Source organism: Apteryx rowi, unplaced genomic scaffold (assembly GCF_003343035.1).
Source record: "Apteryx rowi isolate R43461 unplaced genomic scaffold, aptRow1 scaffold_45, whole genome shotgun sequence".
In the NCBI taxonomy this organism is placed as follows: domain Eukaryota; kingdom Metazoa; phylum Chordata; class Aves; order Apterygiformes; family Apterygidae; genus Apteryx; species Apteryx rowi.
This window is the reverse complement of record NW_020450705.1, coordinates 1,472,259-1,492,455: the sequence shown is the minus strand read 5'-3', so window position 1 is coordinate 1,492,455 and position 20,197 is coordinate 1,472,259. Positions and strand designations below refer to the sequence as shown.

The 20,197-nt window shown below is 42.7% G+C and overlaps 3 protein-coding genes across 6 annotated transcripts in view; 1 reads left to right on the top strand and 2 right to left on the bottom strand.

Moving 5' to 3' along the window:
- The window catches only part of LAMB3 (laminin subunit beta 3), a 78,257-nt gene extending 64,129 nt beyond the window's left edge, over window positions 1-14,128 (bottom strand). The window contains exon 1 of the mRNA XM_026077167.1: window positions 14,061-14,128. The gene's annotated coding sequence lies outside the window, so the exon portion shown is untranslated. The remainder of the gene's footprint in view (window positions 1-14,060) is intronic.
- TRAF3IP3 (TRAF3 interacting protein 3) lies at window positions 26-18,321 on the top strand. 4 transcript variants are annotated; one of them, XM_026077169.1, is made up of 17 exons: window positions 26-688; window positions 929-1,008; window positions 3,911-4,325; window positions 6,390-6,528; window positions 7,193-7,250; window positions 7,478-7,502; window positions 7,946-7,975; window positions 8,257-8,352; window positions 12,300-12,371; window positions 12,641-12,781; window positions 13,728-13,865; window positions 14,114-14,249; window positions 15,050-15,112; window positions 15,536-15,595; window positions 16,165-16,313; window positions 17,745-17,858; window positions 18,058-18,321. In XM_026077169.1, exons 3-17 carry the CDS (start codon window positions 3,981-3,983, stop codon window positions 18,139-18,141), a joined length of 1,650 nt encoding a protein of 549 aa, XP_025932954.1. In that variant the 5' UTR covers window positions 26-688; window positions 929-1,008; window positions 3,911-3,980; the 3' UTR covers window positions 18,142-18,321. The 4 variants fall into 4 exon arrangements, with proteins under 4 accessions (XP_025932954.1, XP_025932953.1, XP_025932956.1 ...); XM_026077168.1 differs by lacking the exon at window positions 929-1,008; XM_026077171.1 differs by lacking the exons at window positions 26-688; window positions 929-1,008; window positions 6,390-6,528 and having other exon boundaries at window positions 4,202-4,325.
- A 762-nt stretch (window positions 18,322-19,083) lies between these two features.
- Window positions 19,084-20,197, bottom strand: part of CUNH1orf74 (chromosome unknown C1orf74 homolog) — a 2,071-nt gene continuing 957 nt past the window's right edge. Inside the window, exon 2 of the mRNA XM_026077244.1 lies at window positions 19,084-20,190. Within this exon, the coding sequence (XP_025933029.1) occupies window positions 19,600-20,190 (591 nt within the window). The 3' untranslated portion in view covers window positions 19,084-19,599. The remainder of the gene's footprint in view (window positions 20,191-20,197) is intronic.

Here is a 20,197-nt window from a genome sequence, read left to right as displayed (position 1 = left end):
GATACAACCTTTACCAGCTCACAGCTGGTTAAACCAACCTCACTGCATGATGTGCATTAACACAGCCTTCACTTCTCTATAAAGACCTTGATGATTTCTGCCCTCCGTGACCTCTCCTCAGCTGCTAAAATACACTTTTTCCAATCTGCAAGAAGCCTTAAAATAATAGCATTACTGTACTTCCCTAAGTCTGGATTCTTTACCCAAAGCAGCTTGGAGAGATTCAGTCACGGTGTGCCACAAACAACTCCTTGAACCAGCACTCAACCTCTGAGTGAGACTGATAAAGGAAGATAGCCCAGAAGATAGTTGCTGGCCCTAATAGCGAAATTGCAGCCTCTTGCATCCGAAGATAACCCAAATGCCGTACTGAGCCGGGTCCAGCACTGCCTTGCACCTAGCAGCCTCTTCTCCCATGCTACAAATTCAGAGCAGAGACAGGAACCAGGGTTAGGCACTGCGGCGGCTTATACATTTCCTGTTTTAGAGAAAACGAGAAAAAAAAAAAAAAAAAGCTAGAGAGTAGCAAAATGAAGTTGCTGGAACGAAGATGACAGTTGGAGCATGTTTGTGCCTGATAACCTAGTGCTCACCCTCTCCTCCGCCGAAGCTTCACAGAGGTTGTGGAATAGGACCGGACTTCTTACTTTCTGTTCTTCCACTTTGGGGCTGGCATTACAGGACAGAGGTGAGTGTCTACAGCTCTGGGGCTGGCTAGAGACGGACAGAGGCAGCAGGCTGGCATGCTAAAAGGCGGCAGCGTGTGCCTTTTTTCCCCTGCTCTCAGCCTACATGATTGACACTGGGAGGTTGTAACGTGAACCAGCAAGAAGCTTTTTTTTGGTTTGGTTTGGTTTTTTTTTTTCCCCATGAAGCAAGAAGCGTAGCAGCTTGGAAAGCAAAGATAAAGGACACTTTTTTTAATTAGACAGGGTAACTTTGGGTGACAGAAGAAGAAAATAAAATATTAATTTGTCAAGAAGGCCTCAACAGTTTGCTCAGCTTGGGGTAAGTAATGGATTGTGTATTTTTTTATGCTTCTGTCTTGCTTTTTGTTTAACCAAATACATTATCAAAGCTTTTCTTGGGATGCACAGTAACAGGATCTGCAGACCACAGAGGTGGAGCAGGTGGGACAGTGACTGAGCTATTTCAGATGGGAAGGGTTTGATGGACCAGGCTTCTGAGCCATGAAGGGAGCAGGATGTATGAGGAGCAGTGCCTAGATTCTGCATGTGATTAGGTCATTTCTAAATTAAGAAAACTAAGCTGAAAATGCTTTTACCAAATCCTGAAGAGTTTGGATTGAGTTTGGCTGTATATATACATTTTGTCCCAAACCAAGGAGTTCATACCCGGCTTCAGGTTTTAAGGAAGGTTTCTTGGGCATATGCCAACACCCCACAACTTGTACTGCTTTGTGAAGCTGTTTGCCAGACCTTGCCTTGCCTGCTGAGCTAAGGAAAAGCACGTGTGTGAGCAAGAAGAGAAAAGGCCCAAAATGAACATGATGAAATTATTGTGGTGTGGACATGAAAGCTGTATGGAAATAATGTGTTTCGCCTTTTATAGCCCTAGACTTCTGCAAAACGTATTACAATAAGAAACATCTGAAAAGTGAAATACTGTTGGGATCATTCAGAAAATTTAACCTAAATTAGAGACCCTTCAGAAGCTATTAAAAGTTTCAAAGAACAGAATATTCAAACAAATATAAATACAAAAAAAAAAAGAAAAGAGTGCTGTCTAATCTTTCAGCAAGTGGTTAATTTCAGCAATATCTTTGAAGCTTCATTTTCCTGACTGGCTGGCTGAGCATTTGAAGCAATATGCTGGTTGTCAGTTTGCATGCATTTCCTCTGTTTAGAGGCGAGAACTATTCTGACCATCTTAAAAAGGCTGTTCTCATTTTGAAAGGAAGCCCCTATAAAAAGGCAGCACTGGTAACATGCTTAGGTTATGCCACATTTAAAATAAAGCCAATAAAAAGTATTACAGAGATGATTTTAAATACAAAAAATTTAAATTCTTTTCATTAGACTCAATGACTTCTTAATTGCTTGAGACAAAATGAGACAATGAAATTTTGTTGTTTTTGTTTGACAATGAACAAGATTTAACCTGGATTTTCTGAGACCAAAATTCACTTTTTTCATACTCCATCCTACATTAATATGATTTACTAAATCAAAACAAAAAAGCCCGCATCGCAATAGTTCTCAGACTCAGAATTGATAACAGATACAAAAGCGGGTAGAGAAAATTAGCAGGAGCACGGAAGGCCTGCCGGGCATCCGAGTGATCCACCACTCGGAAACCAATCATCTTTCATTCTGCCAAGCTTTGAGAGCAGCGAGCTGTAAGACACTGAACTAGCAGAGACACATTTAACAACTGTTACCAACAGTTGCTATGAAGGTCTTGCACATAGCTTTTACTGTTACGCCTTTAGCGGCCCAATCCAAAGACAAAAGCCCCAGCATTTTGATGTCACAGCAGAAAAGAGGGTGACAGATGGCCTTGCCTTATAAAGATACATGCTGTTGTCACTGCTCCCTCCAGGTGCACGAAATGCTTTAACTTGAAGGATGACATCTGGAAGAGATTTTCTTCATTTCCAACCTCTGGACCCTGTTATCAGACAATAATCTAAGCAATACCTGAAGTTTCCCTCAGCCCAATTTGTGGTGTTGTCACAATCCCAACACAGCTATTCCAGTCCTCACTTACACCAATATAAATTAGCATCAGAAACACTCACTCACACACTAAATTGGGGAATTTATTCCTGTATGATGCAGAACAGAAGGTGATCCAACTTTAAACAAAGATTTAAGTTAGGAATTACAACTTTGTGCTTTGATTGGCAATTTGAGGTTCGCCAGTCTCACAAAACATTTTTGCAGAGTTTGGACTCTCACTGCATGCAGCCAAAGCTCTCTTTTTCTGTCCCCTGGGCCAAGAAGGATTTGCTGTTTTTTTCATTGGGAAAGCTGCTGGTTCCTAACAGTTTTCAAAGAGAGATGGAACATGCTTTTGGACAAAAGCTGGCTGAATGCAAAAGGTGGAGATGGTGGGGGGGCTGGCAGCAGGTGGGAAAGGGTGCCTCAAGAGTTAGCAGTCATCTGAGCCAAAGCATTGGGGAAGGGGAGGGAGCAACACAGAGATTAAAAAAAAGAAGCACTCACTAGCTAGGGTTTTTAGAGACTGGGTACTTAGACTTCTTGGGACTTTTCCAGATGTTCCACTGAAAAATATCCTTACAACACTATAACATGTTTTCAATGTTTCAGACCTCTATGCACACAGAAAAGGCAACCATCACTAAGAAATATATGCAACTGCTTGAAGAGTAAATTACACAATAGCAAACCTATTTTTGGACATACCGAGAAAAAAAAATTGGCAAAATAAGTGTACACTTAAAAGAACTTTATTAAAGAAATAGCAGCAGCCATTGTTCTTCCTGTGTTTTCTTTAGGTTGGCTAAAGGGCTGTAAGCAGAAGCAGCAATGAAGTTCAGAGTGCACACACACACAAAAAAAAAAAATAGTCTGAACAGCAGAGGAATTTTATTTCAGCAAGAAAGCAGTTCTCCCAGAGAAACTAGTGGAAGCAACAATGCTTGGATATGAAGCCAGCTTCATGAGGTTAACTGTTTTTGGAATTCTGTTCCAGGCATTCCCCTGGTTTAGCATCCATGTGATTGAGGAGTAAAAAACACAGAATGTGTTTTACATAGTTGATACGTAGGAGTTCACAGACAACAGATTTCTACAAGAAAGCCACCTTTATCCACTTGATAAGAACTCCAGAACTGGCGTCCATCTACAAATATCTCACATTTATTCAATTTCAGAAATAATTATTATCTTCATTTGAATTGTGTCTTTTTCCTTGGTTTCCTCAGGAAGGAGCATCCCAAATTGGACAGGAGAGGAGGTGGCTACAGACTAGCAAGTTTATGTAGTGCTGCTGACATGATTAGCCAACCTGAAAAGACACCACAACGGCACAGGCATTCAAGCGAGAGCTACGATGAGAAGTGCGAGCGGCGGCATGAGACACGCGAGAACTTGCGGAGGCGAAACAATGTGACCACATGCCGGCGCATTGGGAGACAAAACAAAAAGGAAGCAGAGAAGCAGTGCCAGAGTCCCCGTCAGAGAGAGTTCCTGAGAAGAAGAAACCTAGTGACTGAAGAAAGAAACAAACCAAGGAAACCTCTCCTTGGAGCACAAGCTCCCCTAGGACAAGGGAATGAGACACATGTCCCCCAGGACCCCTCATCATGGGCGGATCTGAGGTCACCAGCTCCATTCCAGGTAACACCTGGCTCTAAGGGCAGTTAACTACTCACTATGTACTTTGCGCAGTGCCCACCGAAAGCAATAGGAGTCTTTCCACCGATTTCAACAGCATTGGGATCCGAATCAAAGTAAAGACAAAAATTGAGAATGCACTAACAGTAACGTGCATTTCTTTAAGAACTCTGGAGTTGACCAAGTTTACCCTTGGTCATATCACTCCCAGTGCGTTCCTCCCGTTTTCCAAATCCTGAACTTTTATAAACTCGAACCAGATGGAGACTTACTGCCATTTCTCCAAGTACAACCCCACATCTTAATTGCCAGATTACTGTTTTGCACTTACACAAATTGCTATTTTTACCCTTAAAAATTGAGCTCCAAACATTTGGTTTCCCTCTATCACCTTCACTGTCAGCAGTAAGTATGCAGGAATTAGGATACAGTCGGGTACTCATTACATACTACACACTACTCTGCTGCACAGCAAATAGTAACCTAGAGAAGCCAGTGCACTGAATAATACCAACAGAAAGACGCAATGCAGAACACTCCAATCTGAGAGCCAAACAGACTTTCCTTCTAAACTTATATCCCATGCAAACTGAATAATTTCCTCAGCATGTTATGAGTTCATCCTAGGGGCTTCACTGATGTAAGCAACCAGAGACAGCAGAATGCGAGATGACTGCAAAAGCGCAGGCACACCCTCAAGTTCCCTTCACAGGGCGAGAGGGTGGAGAGTAATTATTTACCTCCTGCTACCATCTGGTTCACTAAGTTTAATTACATGTTAGACAGCAAGAATCTGAAGCAAGCATTTACGTGCATATGGCCCTTGCGCAGTGCCTTCCACTCTTTGCTTCTGTGGTGGTAGCAACATGCTCATCTCTCATACCACCACTGTGTAAGGCTGTAGGGAGACAGAGGAGTAGGTGGGAAAAGGCATGCCGTTCTCCCCAAGCAGAGGAAGAACTCCACCGAGTGCACAATAGATACCTCTGCACCAAGGCAGCCAAATCAGAGCAGTGACACAAGCCAGGATCCAGTTCACTGGCACTGCAAGTGCTCATCCTTTCCAAAAAGGACTTGAGACACATCTGGCTTCTTTATCCCGATTGGGGCACTCTGTATTCCTCCAGGAGCTAGCAGGTTTTCCCCTTGCTTCCCTACAGGGCTTTTGAAGTGCTGCAGTTCACATCACTTTAGCCAAAGTAACAAATCCTCATGGAAATAGCCATGGCTTCTCCCTGCATCTCCACTGATGCTGCTTGGTCTGTACTGTTCCCAGGTGACCAGGGTGCAAAGCCTGAGCTGGTCCACAGCCAGTTCCTCTCTGTTTGCTACCATTTCTTGTCAGTCTGTTCCAGCAGCTCTGCGGAGAAGGACCTGGGAGTGCTGGTGGACACCAAGTTAACCATGAGGCAGCAACGTGCCCTTGTGGCCAAGAAGGCCAATGGTATCCTGGGCTGCATCAGGAAGAGTGTTGCCAGCAGGTCGAGGGAGGTGATCCTCCCCCTCTACTCAGCCCTGGTGAGGCCACATCTGGAGTACTGTGTCCAGTTCTGGGCTCCCCAGTACAAGAGGGATGTGGCGCTACTGGAGAGAGTCCAGCGAAGGGCTACTAAGATGATTAGGGGACTGGAGCATCTCTCTTATGACGAAAGGCTGAGAGAGCTGGGCCTGTTTAGCCTGGAGAAGAGAAGGCTGAGAGGAGATCTTATCAACGTGTACAAGTATCTGAAGGGAGGGTGTYGAGAGGATGGGGCCAGACTCTTTTCAGTGGTGCCCAGYGACAGGACGCGAGGCAACAGGCACAAACTGAAACACAGACAGATCCATCTGAACATGAGGAAATACTTTTTCACTGTGAGGGTGACAGAGCACTGGAACAGGTTGCCCGGAGAGGTTGTGGAGTCTCCTTCTCTGGAGATATTCAAAACACACCTGGACGCAACCCTGTGCAACGTGCTCTAGGTGACCCTGCTTGAGCAGGGGGGTTGGACTAGATCTCCAGAGGTCCCTTCCAACCTCAGCGATTCCCTGTCTGTGACACTCACGCAAACTGCCGTGTTGTTTCAGCGCCCATGGAACCGCAGTGTGTTCCCGTACGCACACCACCAGCTTGGGCTCAGCACGCACCTCGGGCCAAGCAGCCTTCACTCCTGCACCGTTCCATCAGGAAACATCCCCAGCAAAGGCAGCTCCACAGACACTCAAGGTACCTAAGGGACAGGCTGCCTCACCAGCATTTGTCTTTCAAAACAGAACCAGAACCACAGTGCTTCCCTTCCACCTCCAAGTTTCAGTTGACTTGTTTAGGCACAGGAGGTTCCCATCCGCTGACACAGGACCATTCATTTGGCACCACCAGAAGACTGGGTTTTCGAGTTCTAGGGTAGCTTTCCTCTAATGCTAACTCCTCAGCTAGCAGCACCATACATATCATTAAGTTTTTACCATCCTAGTCGGAGTTTTTCTCCCCTTTGAACTGCAGGTTTTAAGAATATTTTTCTTTTGGAGGCATAAACCAACCCAGCCCACAGCACCACACATCCTGCTGTTGGATAAAATAAGACTCTTAAACAGATGTTTTGTGCTACAGTTTTCTTGCAAATTCCCTAGATTATCTGATAGGGTTGTGGGCTAATTTTAGTCTGCAGAATTATTTAATTTACATTTTTCTTTTCATCTGACCATGAGATTTTTCCTTGCTCCTTGTCCCTATTCAGTTGTGTTACTAGATGCTGTTTAAACAGCTATTCTCCAACCCAGAAATGACACCATTTCTGAGATAGTGTAGATGCATGCTCAAGCAGAAAAGTATTTCTTCACCCCTTGGGCTGAGGGAATCAGGCCCATATCCTTTTGTTTTCTTTTCACAGGAACTCAGACACTTACAAATTCAAGTGCAAAAATGAAAGACTCAAGCCAACAGACAGAGTAAGCCTGTTCTCTCCTCCTTTTCTGGACTGTGAATTCACAGATACCTGTAAGCCACTGGCCTTAGATGAAAAGGTCATATATATTTCATGTTAGCATAAGCTTTAGCTGTAGAAATATTCACAGTCTCCTTTGGATGACGGGTAGAGGCTGATATCTACAGCTACGGACTGATTCAGAAGTCTGTATCACATCATCTTAGTAACATACATTCTTTTTTATTTTAGTTGTGGAATAGCAGTTTTAAATAAGGTAAGCTAAACACATGGATAACAACTATGCTTGAATTCCTGAAAAAGAGTAAGATTTGTTTCTAAGATTTCCGACTGGAACACTGACTGATGCTAAATTTCTGCAGCTTTTGTTTGTGAAAAAAACTGTTACTGTAGTAAAGAAAGGCACTCCATTTCAGAGATATCAATTGTTTCTATGCAATAACTGCCCTGATTTGATATACTATACGACAAGAATGGCATAACTCCAATAGCGTAAGGAGTTAAAGAATATATTTTCATTGCCCTGGAAAAAAACAAAAACAAATAAAAAAACAGTATGTTATGTTTCTAATCTATTGAGTACTAAACTCAAACTCATGCTATTAATTTCAATTTATTTCAGAATGTTTGAAATTTGTAGCCAGTTTATAAAATGGTTACACCAAATGATCCTATAGTTTTTAATATTTTCCCTTTCAGGAAATAGTGCAACTTTCCAACTACCTGAAGGTACGTACCAAATATTATAAGCACCTATCTAGAAAGTAGGTGATGAAAGATTACATGAATGTTTTTTGTTGTTTTTTTTTAAATGAATGGGTGTTTTGTGCCCAGTTTTAATGTGGCACGGAAAACACACACATAAGCTATTGAAGCCAAGGACCCATCTCAAACATACCAAACAGTGCAAACACTAATCATGAGTTGTAGGAATGAAACTGGTTAACTCTAGGTACTGAATCACACGTGGAGCATCTATTAAAAGACAGGCTTTCCTATTTCATCTGCAGGAGGCACTGCATCGGGAGCTGTTGCTGAAGCAGAAGATGGTGATTTTGCAGGAGCTTTTCTCCACCCTGCTGCGAGCATCAGAAAAATCCTGGCAGGTACCAGACAACTGTACTAAGCGATTCCAGCTGGGGCTGGGACTGAGATTCTGCCTTGGCAGGGCCTGGCTTACATACAGAAGCAAAAAGAACCCACATGTCTCATTCTATTTCTGATAGCTAATTTCTAGCTCTGCCTAATCTTAACTCTTTAGGGGCTTGGAATGTTACAAGCCTAAAATTCAACTCTATTTGCTAGAAGATAAGATGCCAAGCAGAACTATTTACCTGGGCAGGGGGGCACTACTTTACCTTCCTTTCTTGTTTCAGCCATCTTTCTTTTCAGGGCTGGCTGAATACAAACTCAGAAAGAAGTTAAGGTTTTACTTTTCTTGATTTTTTTTCATCTGTGTCTCCATGTTTGATGGAAAGTTTGTTACTAGATTTATTTTTCTTTCAGATTAACAGGAAGTATAAACTTCCCCCCCCCTTTCTTCTTTTTTAAGGTTTTGGGTTTCCTATACTTGCTTTTCACAGTGTTTCTTAAATAAAAAGCAAATGGAAGTTTATAAGTGAAAAAGATCGGACTGAACCAAACAATCATCTTCTACCATCTTTTCTGCCCCAGTGAAGACAAATTTCAAATACTTTGTTGAAGTGACTTTTTTGGCCAAAATAAAAATTTTAGGTGCACATAAAACATTGCATAGGTTGGGGAGCTGGCACAACAAAATATATATATATATATTTTTTTAAACTGAGAACACAATGACCAAAGAAACCCCAGCCTTTTTGACATGCTCCACCTTACTCAGTTTCCTGCTGACAAAGAACAGCAGAGACATCCTCTGCACACACCACTGCCTCGGTTCCTTCATGAGACATATTTTCAGTCCCAGACACAAGTCAGAAGACCCAATATTGCAAAGCTCTTGAACACCTACTTAACCTTAAATGCACTGCTGAATCATGGCCCTATATCTCACTATTTCCCACAGCTCAAACTAAATCCTCTGGTCAGCACTGACGCAGGGCCCATTTTTTGCTAGAGATTAGGAGGTGAAATTAAGGTGATGCACTTTATGATTCATTTTATGGTGACACAATATTTTATATAAGAATATTAAATCAAATATTAACATACATTTTGTTGTGCCATAACAAATTAGCAGTACTAAAGAAAAAAATGGTCTGAAAGTTCTGTTGGGGCAGAGGAGCAAATGATTGGGTGAGATGGTGTAAAAAAATTGTGTTAGATGTACTGCGGTTAGAAACTTCCGCCTTCGCTTGCTTCTTCAAATATAATATGAGCAGGAAAAAACACTGACACACACACACTGCAGAAAGTAGCCATGAAACCTCAGATTAGAAACAGGTGGGTGCATTTTGCTTCTTGCTATCTCTGCTATAGAAAAGGGACTTTGCTGCCGCCTCTACATTCAGCCTTTCATCAGAGACTAAAAATTAACTTGCTGCTGGCCTTGTAGCCAACAAGGCAAACAAAGCAGAAGCTACATACTGAGAAGTGATCCTTTGGGAGCACCTAGAGCACACAGCGAGGGAGGCAGGCTAGAGGGGGAAAGGGGCTTCCTCAGCAGATGCTGGCAAAGGAGGATACAGACGGGTCATATGCCATGGGCTGTGCACCAAATGTCAGTTATCCGTTCCCAGGCCTAAACTCCAAAATATTGGAAAGGATTAAGAAGTGTGATTGCAGATACATGAATGACCTGGCAATAACTTGTAATTTGGCCAGAGTAATTTTTGAGAGCCTGCTTCTTGTGTTCATGAGTGCTTCTGGTTTGATGGAGCAAGTGAGTACTCTTTAGGAAGATGGGAGTGTAGTTAAACTGAAGAGTAAATCCTTTGGTTCCTTCCCCCTCCCACTATTTAACTTCTAGGTTAAAGACACCTACGTACCAGAGATCTGGGCCTTTGTTCTCCCATCTGTTGTAAAACTTGCTTAGGTATGTATTGATTCAAAAATACTGAAATTGTCAGATGAAGGAAGCTAAATAAGTCTCTTATTAAGAGTAATTAGTTTTGAGCTGCAGTCATTCTTAAAGAATGAAATTAAGATTTTTCATACATTTTTTCCCCCCTTCCTGGTCTCTAAAGTTGACCCTGACTTTTGGAAGTACCTTACAATCCTGCAGAGGCTTTTCATCATTTCCAGAGTGTTGCTACTACTTTCTGGATCCTTTTTTCTAGCGCAAGCATTGCGTTTAGGCAAATTGAAAGCATTCCAAAAACAGCACTTAAAATTGTTGCTTTAAACTAGCTATTTAAAATGACTAAGAGGCAGGAGTATCAGAGAATCTACCAATCATAGGACAACCAGAACACTACAACTGTCAGCCAAAAACAGTTTTAAAACACACATACGTCACTTCACTGACAGCTGTAGAGAAATGCAGCAGAGGAGAGAGTTTTCAGCCAAAGGTTTTAGAGCTGCTCATTCCAGTAACTTTAGACTCTGAAGAGGAGGGTGATATGCAAGAGGAGGCATATTTGGAATGCGTTAACCCTAATCTTTCCTCTGACTGGATTTCAGTAGCTATCTTCAGGCTGTCTGTCAAAGCTTAGTGCAAGGATCCACAAGTAGTGTTTAAAATACAGCTGTCACCCGAGACAGTGATGGTAGCTATAGTCACAGTATTTTCTTACCAGCCCCTTTCAGGTGGATAACCGTTAACAGGCGGGTTGGACCAAAATTTCCTAGCATAACTTTTCTGGTCAGAGGCATAGTTTCTTGCGTCCTCCCACATATACGCATGTAAACTCACTCACCCCTCACTGACACAGCTGTTCTGGTAAAAGCCCTAATAGGCAGCTTATTCCATTTAGGGAAATCTTTATGCTGTATGTTCTTTTGCCAATGTATAAGCTGTTATAAGTTTGCCAGCACATTTCTGCTCTCAAGTGTAGGAAGGGCTTAGTGCTCAGTTGCCTTGTACTTTGCAGTCATTTACATCTGTGCAGAATGGCCATAAAATGCTACCACCCTCTTGAAATGAACCTTTGCAAATAGCAGAATAAAATGAACTGCAGAGGAAAATTAGATATATCATACAAAAATGCTTTTTAAAATTCCACCTACATTTTAAGAAGATATAGCCTTTGGTTTTTTTAAGCTGAACCAACAACTGAACTCAGAAGACTGAGACTCTTTGGGACTGTAAATTTACCTCTGTGCAAATTTAAACAGTACTATAACACTAGAGAATCTGGTTTTGCTTAGGTCTAACAGTTATTCCTATAACATCAAAGAGTTACTTATTCAGAGGCTTGACTTCAAACAGTAGCAAGAAGAGATGATACTGGCATTCTCAATATCAGTAGTGGAAAAAAGCCTACGTGAACTCTTTGCTAGACATTTTATGTGAATTTGCATGCAGGTCTGGTTTCACAAAACTTAAGTAGAAAGCCTGACTAATACTGAGGTAAGATTATAACAGGGAAAACAAATCATCATTGTTGCCCTCTATCCCCCTGCCCAGCTGCAAGATGTTGCAATGCAGACCCAACCTATTTCCTAAGGAAACCAGTAACACAAGACGTTACCAGCTGGAGCTTTAGGCAAAGAATGCTGCAGGGAGGAACAACTATCAACCAGGAAACAAGACTGTATGTGGGGACAAGACAGCAGCAATGCTTAGAATAGATTCAACCAGACTAACTTGAAATCACTTTGCTATTAACTTCTCATTTCACTGCAAATATCCGCACTCCTGTAACCGGTGGAACTGCCTCAAGAGAGTTTTTCAATATGTAGAAGTTTTACTTCCCCCGTATCCTATTTATTCTGAGATTGCAAAAGCTTATTTGAAATCTAAGTGTTGAAAAGATTTTGATCAAATTTAGCTATAATATTAGATAGAAAAGGGAGAAAGTGAATCAAAACACAAGCCAACAAAACACTGTATTTTCAAAGAGGAAATATTGCGCAAGTCATGATTCCACACACTGGTCCAACTGTTGGTTTGTTTGTTTTTTTTTCCCTCTAGGGTCAGCTAAATGAAGATAAACTGAAGTGTAAACTTAGGGCACTTGAAAATCAACTGCAGGCCTGCACCCAGGTAATCTATTTGACTCTGTGAGAACCAAACATGGATTAAGAAATGTGTGAAAATGAAATATGGAATCACGCAATTAGGTCAGGTCTCAGTTTCTAAAGAAATCTGATCAGATATGGATCTGAAAACTACTTTTCCTCTTTGCTGAAGCAATGCTTCTCAGCAAATTAGCAGTAGCATTTACACACTCTGGATTTACTAATATTCAGGTTTAGCAAGAGTAGGAATATGTCAGATAAGACCCTTCAAGAAGTTTAATTCTTCATTTAAAGAGCTACTCAAAGGAGTGTGTGAAGAAGATCCTCATAGAGATGGAGGACCAAAAGCAGACCTATGAGCAGAAGGCAAAAGAGGCTCTTCAGAAAATGCTTGAGGACAAACTCCAAGCAGAACAGCAGCTGCAAAACTCTCAGGTAAGAAATGTTTTACATCTTGTTTTGCTTCAGTCTAGTTTTACAGCCGCCTCATTTCAGTGAAAGGAGATGACTAATTTACCATTGGCAACAAAGATGCAAAATTAACATGTTTTCGTTACTGAGCAAAGCCTCAAGCAGTTATCCCCTTAGTGGCAAACTGCTTTGGGATATGTTTGATAACCTGTGCTCATTTTGTGAGCCACACATTGGGTTATTAAAAACAACACACAGCTGGGGAAATATGCTGCTGTTTGGCAGTTTTACGTGTAATCCCCTCTTCTCCATGATACCTCAGTCCCCTTCCCTCCTCCCCACACACATGCACAGGTAACAAGCTACAAACACATCAAGTGCACAATGAGCTCTCTACAGATGCTTTTTCTGAGGTGGCTCTTTCAGACAAAAATATATTTTCTGCAAAAAGCTTCCTATGGGTCAAAAAAATTGCCAATTGTTATTTTCAGAACAATAAATAAATCATATCCCATGTGGGATGCTACTATTACCAGACCTCTAAATCCACACAGAGGCACAAAAGTTCAGGTAATGCCCTCCAGTATACCTACAGTAGTTATTCTCACCTCTGCATGAACAACCCAACTGTCACAGTAAAACCCTTCTGCCTATTTTCAGGCTGTCCATCAGGTGGCATCACAGTCACATGCATTCCGCTGTTACATAAAGCAAGTTAGCATAATCCTTTTTATTACAGATGCAGAGAGCTGCCCTCCCACTGCTTGCTCCCTCAGTCTGACACCATGCTTACAAGCACAAGCTAAGTTAAAATGAATGAGGTTTTTTCCCCCTCAGAGCGAGCGCACACAGAGTTACACCAAGTTTAATCAACCATTCCGGTTCTTTCCCATTGGTATTTCAATGCAGGTTGCTGCTATCAGCCCCACACTTAGGAAGTTAATCTGCAGGTGTTCGCTTTCTTCCCTAGAGATCCCTGGCAGTTACAAAAGAAGACTGTGCCCTCTGGAAAGAGCACTACGACACGCTGAAAGCTGAATGGACTGAGATGACCAAGGCACATACTGAGCTCGAGAATAATCTCCATGTTTTGCAAAGCAAACTGCAAGTATGTTAGTTCTCTTGTAGGGGTATAGTATCCATTGCCCACAGGAATCCACATTTTCTGATTTGCAAATAGAGAAAACACACAGGTTTAGATCACTTCAAAAAAGCACCTTTGATAAAGCACTGCTGTTACACACAACCTGATTTCAGGCCCACATCACATGTTCTCCAAATTGTTCATTTATAAACCACTTACATGTAGTCCTGATGTTGTGGCAGTCCTGATGTTGTGGCTCTTCTCACATTCAGCGGGCAGACATGCAGAATGAACAGCTTCACCGGGCCTTGCATAACCTGGAAAACGAACACGCAGAACTCCGCCTGAGAATCAGTGCCTTGCAAGAGGACAACAAGCTTAAAGCAGAACATATCAGTGCAATAGAAGGTATCATGTGGAGAGGGAATATGAGGGTCACTCTCCCAAATGAATGGCAGATATACCTTTAAAGAAAATACTTTCAAAAAACACATTCTTAAAGGCAAGCACACATATACACAAAAGAATCTTTATTTAAATGCGTTGCACATCTCAGCTTGCAGAGAGAGTGCCTCTATTTTCTAAAGAGCTCCCGGAGTAAATAGTTTCCAGCTAGATTAAAGGAGTTTCAAAGAAATTAAATGACTTTCCTAGAAGAAAGGATAGAATGGGAGACCTGAAAAAAAACTCAAAGATGAGCCCTCAGCTTTGATGCAGACTTTTGCATCCTTTGGCAAATCTATCAAACAGCAGTAATGCAAGCCCACTCTCACATGGGTGGCGAGGCAGAAGCCATTACTATTTTGAAGTGCTGCATAGTGATGAATATTATCAGTGTATAAATAAATGCTGATGGTGACTTAAGGTGCCATTTCAGATAGAGATAATGAAATTCACACGTACTTCACATGACAAATTATTTGACAGAATTAATGAATAGTAAATGGATGGCAGTCCTATTTTCATAATATAGTAAAGTCTCACTCAGATGTGTTTTAAAAGAAAAAAAAAGAATGTAAGGAGTACGAGGAAAAGCTACCATAAGTGCAGTTAACATCTAAAAATCATGTTTCTTCAGAGATGAAAGTTCAGTATGCCTCCCAACAACGTTAATTCCACTTTGCAAATTTGGAAAAAGCCAAATTTCCCTTACTTGCATAAACGATACACAGTTTTGCATCAATGTTGGTTTGTTTGTTTAATTTCAGGTAAATTGCAAAAAGAACAAAATCAGAAGATAACCTTGGAGGCAACAATCAGCCATTTGCACAGTAAGTCATACTCAGAAGTGCAAACTAAAAAGATACACAATTTTTGAATTATTGAGTATAGCATTGCTCAGCCTTGCCTCGCACAGCATCTTTGGTATAGACTTTATCCCAAATGCCTCACTGTATGAAACAGGCAAAACACCAAATATTTTTCAGTTTCTCCAAATATTGGTACTGGAAACCTAGCACTTCCTGTGGTCTCTGGGAATATGGATCTGGTCAGGAATTTCCAAGGAAGGGAAAAAAGCCACCAGCCCAAGGGAACAGTTTATTCTGAAAAAGTCATCCACTTTCTACCTGCCTTAGTTTGGATAAAGAGCCCCAAAACATGGAAGGTTTAGGTTAAAGAAGGGAGATAAAACACATCAAATGGAAGAATTTGTGAGAGTGCTTCAGATGATAACCAACTTTTTATATTCACAGATTTGTTACAGAACCAGACCAATGAACAGAAAACTCCAGAAGCGATGGTGCAAAGGAAAGGTCAGCAAACTTTGTAACTCCGATCTAGAACAGCAGTTACTCCTCTAACTGGACACAGAAATGTTAGAAGTGACTCTAAGAGAACTCTGTATTTGTTTAGCATAAATTTTTGTTGTTGTTGTTGTTTTTAATTGCACACAGCAGGTTACTATATCCTGCTGGCTAACATTAAAATGTAAGTGTATTTATGATGGCAAATATTTTGAAAAATAAATAGATTTCATTGCAAGTTCTGCTTCAGTTACTATGCCTTTTCTCCCCCCCCCCTTTTTTTTTTTTTTGAAGAAAATATATTTGAGATTGCAATTACAGCTGAAATTGAAGAAAGTAATATAAGGAGTTTTAACTTTCCCTCCCCCCATTTCTGACAACTGCTTAGAAATATTCCTCTCAAAAATGATCGTAGAGCTCTGCTGTGGATACAAGTTGATAACTAATCCAGCTCCTGTGGCCTCATCTATGTTGTAGCATGCAAATATTATCTCTAAATTGTGCTGAGTGAAAAAAAGATATAAAGTAAACTGAAAGCCTGGATCTGTTTCTCATCAGAAGCCTGACTGTTTTTCCAGATCAGGTTCTCACCACGCAGACCCCACCTCTCACTCCTGCCACAGAAAAACAAAATGCTCTGTTAGAGCAGCCAGAGGAGGAGGAAGAAGAAAGTCTGAAGGATGAGATGCAGAAAAGGACATCCCAGCTTACAGCAAAGGAGAATGAGGTGAGGAAGTCACTGAAATCACAGATGAAGTTAAATTATCCAGCTAGAGAATGAGCTGCTATTGTAAATACTCCAAGAACAGAAAACATGAAAGCTCCTAAAAATAACCATACCTGCATGTTGTATCCAATAGTTATAAGGACTACTGTTCCTAAATTTTTACTCCAATACCAACCTCAGCTAAATCCCAGACACAGCATCTGTGAGTAAGGCCAAGACACTTTGCATCCTTAAAAATGGGGCCACTGCTTCAGAAGCTGCTGTGGAGCCCTCCACAGACATCTCTATTCTCAGAGGCCAAAGAGCCTCAAAAGCCTTGCAGGGAAAAGCCAGAGCATTCGCTTTAACAGCTGAAGTATGGCCCTAGCACAAAGGAAGCGCAGAAGAAAAAGAAAAGGCTTACAAATAACAGGAACGGTCTGCTAACAAAAGCAATATCCATACAACCGGGCTACAAGAAATTTCAAAATTTTCTGATCTCTTACGTGCTCTTTCTCATCCAAGAGACTGGAAGCACAAACTGCACCCTCTGCCCAGACAGCAATTGTCCCGCAAAGTTTTTACAGTAGTACTTAGATAGCAGGGAATTATAAAACAAGGATTTATCTTACCACAGCAGAGCTTAGAGTCACTCAGAAGAACAGCTTGTCCTACTAAACCAACCTCAGTGAGTACACCAGAGCATCAGGTATTACTCGGCCTCAGCTGTTGAAGGGGGTGTGCAAAGCATAATCACAGCCAAAAGAAACAGCTGTGAGAGGGCCCAGCCACCCCGTCTCCCCTCGCAGCAGCCGCTGAGGGTTCTCCCACCACAGTGGAACCCAGGGGAGCCCGCATCTCCCTTGGCAGGTCATGTCGGTCACCAGGAAGGCAGCAGGCCTTCATGTCTCACTCATGCCGCATGGCTGGCCAGGACCCAAATCTGCAAGGCCCCTGGGTTTTGGGGCTGTGCAGGGTGACCGAGGCGCCTGCACGCCTCCTGCCTCACGGCATGGGAGGGCCAAAGGACTCTGCAAGTGCTTGCAAAGTCAGTGAAATTCAGAAGGAGCGTAGGAATGAAACCCTGCTGCACGTTTACAGTCCACTTCCTCCCATCCTGCACACAAGAATGCTATTTGTGCTCAGAAAAAAATAACTATTGCTTCTTTCTCCCATGTGATTTGAATGCTGCTGAAAGATGCCAGCAAAACAGTATGGGCCATGGGACGCTAACAGAGGGGCAATTGCCTTTTATCACCATGTTCCCACTAATACTAAAACTCTGCTCTGTCCTACATGGCATAGAGGTAATAGAAGCGAAAATTCCTCATCCTTACAGTGCCAATGCACTAGGATGTGAAGCTCTGCAACCACTGCATGAGATGTGGCAATCTCAGTGCATACAAAATGGACAGGATCCATCTTCCTAACAGTCATTTCCTTTGTTTCCAGTGCACAGAGCTGCGTTTGGAGCTGGAGGCCCTCAGTGACGAGTACCGCTCCTGCCTGACCAAATTACGCCAATGCCGAGATGAGCTTAATCAATTCCAGAGCAAACGGCCAAAAGTAGGAGGAGTTCCTTTCTCTGGGTCCCATTCACTATTGCAAATAGTGCGAGTCCCTTCGGACTGCAGCTGCAGATGGGTCTGGGAAAAATTGTTTCTCATTTATTTGGGCAGTGCAGAAAGATGAATGAATGTCTATTAGAGATGGAAAGTTTCTTCTGCCTACCCATTTCCCAGTAACGCTTACTTCTCTTTTTCAGAGACAGCATGGTAACTGGATCCCTCTCCTAGTGTTGGCAATAGCAATGGCTGTAGCAGCTTTCCTAGCAAATTATGTACCATAAAGAACCTTTACAACTACCTCACTTCAGGAGCTGACTTCTGCTTTAAAAACAACTGCAACAAGCCCTCACTGCAATGTACATTCCACTGTTTTTATACTTGTTTGGTTTATATTTTGAGCTGGTCTCACTTCAGACAAACTCCCACGGTTCTAATAAATGCTGTGAGATCATTCCTTCCTCTTTGCTGGTTTGTTTATTCTTTTTTTAATTGAAGGTTGCATTACCCAGTCTCTAGCTGTACTGATGGGCAACAGCCACTTAAATTGCCCCTTTGAGGATTGAGTGGGACAGGAAGGACAGGTCACAAGGAGACTCGGCATCTCATGCATTTAAGAACCACATTCCCTGTTTTTCATGCCTAGGCAGCTAGAACATTTGTCCAAGCCTTTCTCACTTTCTAGAGCAATTGCTGTAGCTGGGTTTTTTTGCCAGCTCCCTAGCTATTTTGTGCTCCACACAAAATACTCATTTGTCTCAATGGGCTGGGGGCAGAGGATGTACAGTTTCCTTCCACCCTTTTTTTTCCCCTCCCTATGCAGAAGATATTCAACACTGGACCATCTCTACTGGTGTCTGAAAATAGACTGCGCTCAGGGGGACTTTTTAAACACACTCCTCAGTCCCCCAAGTTTCCTGTACTCCTCTGTGTAGACTCTCTTACCTCCAGCACTCCCTACTTAACCAGATTTACCTCCTTGCTCTTCCCAGCCTGTGTGGTGGCATCTCCACAGGCTTGTCCACTTTCCTTTTATTGTCAGCACCACACTAATTCAACAGATACCAGTTTTTTAAGCTCCTTCCAAAGCTGCACTGTGCTGCTTTTATGGCAGCACGCATCCCTCATTCAGCATAAGCTCAGCTACAAGGGGGTGCATAACACTACATCACACATGTAATAAATGTTATATGGAGTCTACAACAAACTTCACATATCCAAGATAATGCAATCTTACAATTTTATTAGCCTTCAATTGTTCGCAATAAATATCCTGATTTTGCAGAAGGTGAGGCATACAAATGAACTCAGTGGGGAAAAAAAGGGCAGAAACCCACAGCTTCCAGTGTCCTGCACTGGAATTCCCTCCATGAAGTAATTCGCTTCATGAATGAGCGGGGGGGATGTCTAGAGTGCTGGTGCAAAAGGATCACTTAAAAAAAAAAAAAAAAAGTCTACAGTCAGGATCCAGACTGTAAAACAGCTGTACACATATGCATTCATATACTGGTCTTCTAGGAAATGTACATATTTAATTCACAAATGGCCTAAGAGGTCAGAGGCCCAATATAGCTACAATTTATTCTTTGGTGCTTCAGTTTATGTTGAAAGGAGATGGAGCTCTACAATTTCAGGGGCTTCCTGAGATAACTTCAGGGGGATGCTCACCTCTCAGGTGGGAACTGTTTTTCTCACATCAGTCCCTAATACAGGTGAGAAATGGATTAAGTACAAACTCAGTCTTATAAGGCAACTGCTGTGAGAGTAACCACCTCACTTGAAATGCAGAGATTTGCAAAATCATTCTGAGTACTGAAACTGTCCTTCAGGTTGTCGCACCAGGCATCCACCACCTCCTTCATCTCCAGATAGAGGTTTTCTGGGATGCTGAACGAATAAATTTGGACCATGACATCATCTCTTATCCTGCAGCAGGAGGCCCGGACGGTGAAAACTCTCAGCGGCGTCAACGCCAAACAGTTCTCAAAGCCATCCTCCACTGCGAAGGTGTAGGCAAGCGGGTAGCCCAGGAGCACCCCAAACACGGTGCAGAGGTTCCAGTCAGCAGCGCAAACCTCGCTGGAAGATACGGGGCCGGCGGTTGCCTCCGCGGCCTTGAGGTGCGCCAGGAGAGCCGAGAGGTGGCCCTTGACGACGTGGGCTGCCGAGGTGCCGCAGAGCTCCGGCTGCGCCCGGGCCGCAGACACGTCCACGAAGGGCGGGGGCTGGGCCCGCAGCACGGCCTCGAGGCGCCGGGCCGCGCGCCCCGGGTGCAGCACCAGCACGCTGCCCGCCACGCTCAGCAGGTGCAGGCGGCCGGGGGCCAGGCCGGCCTCCCGC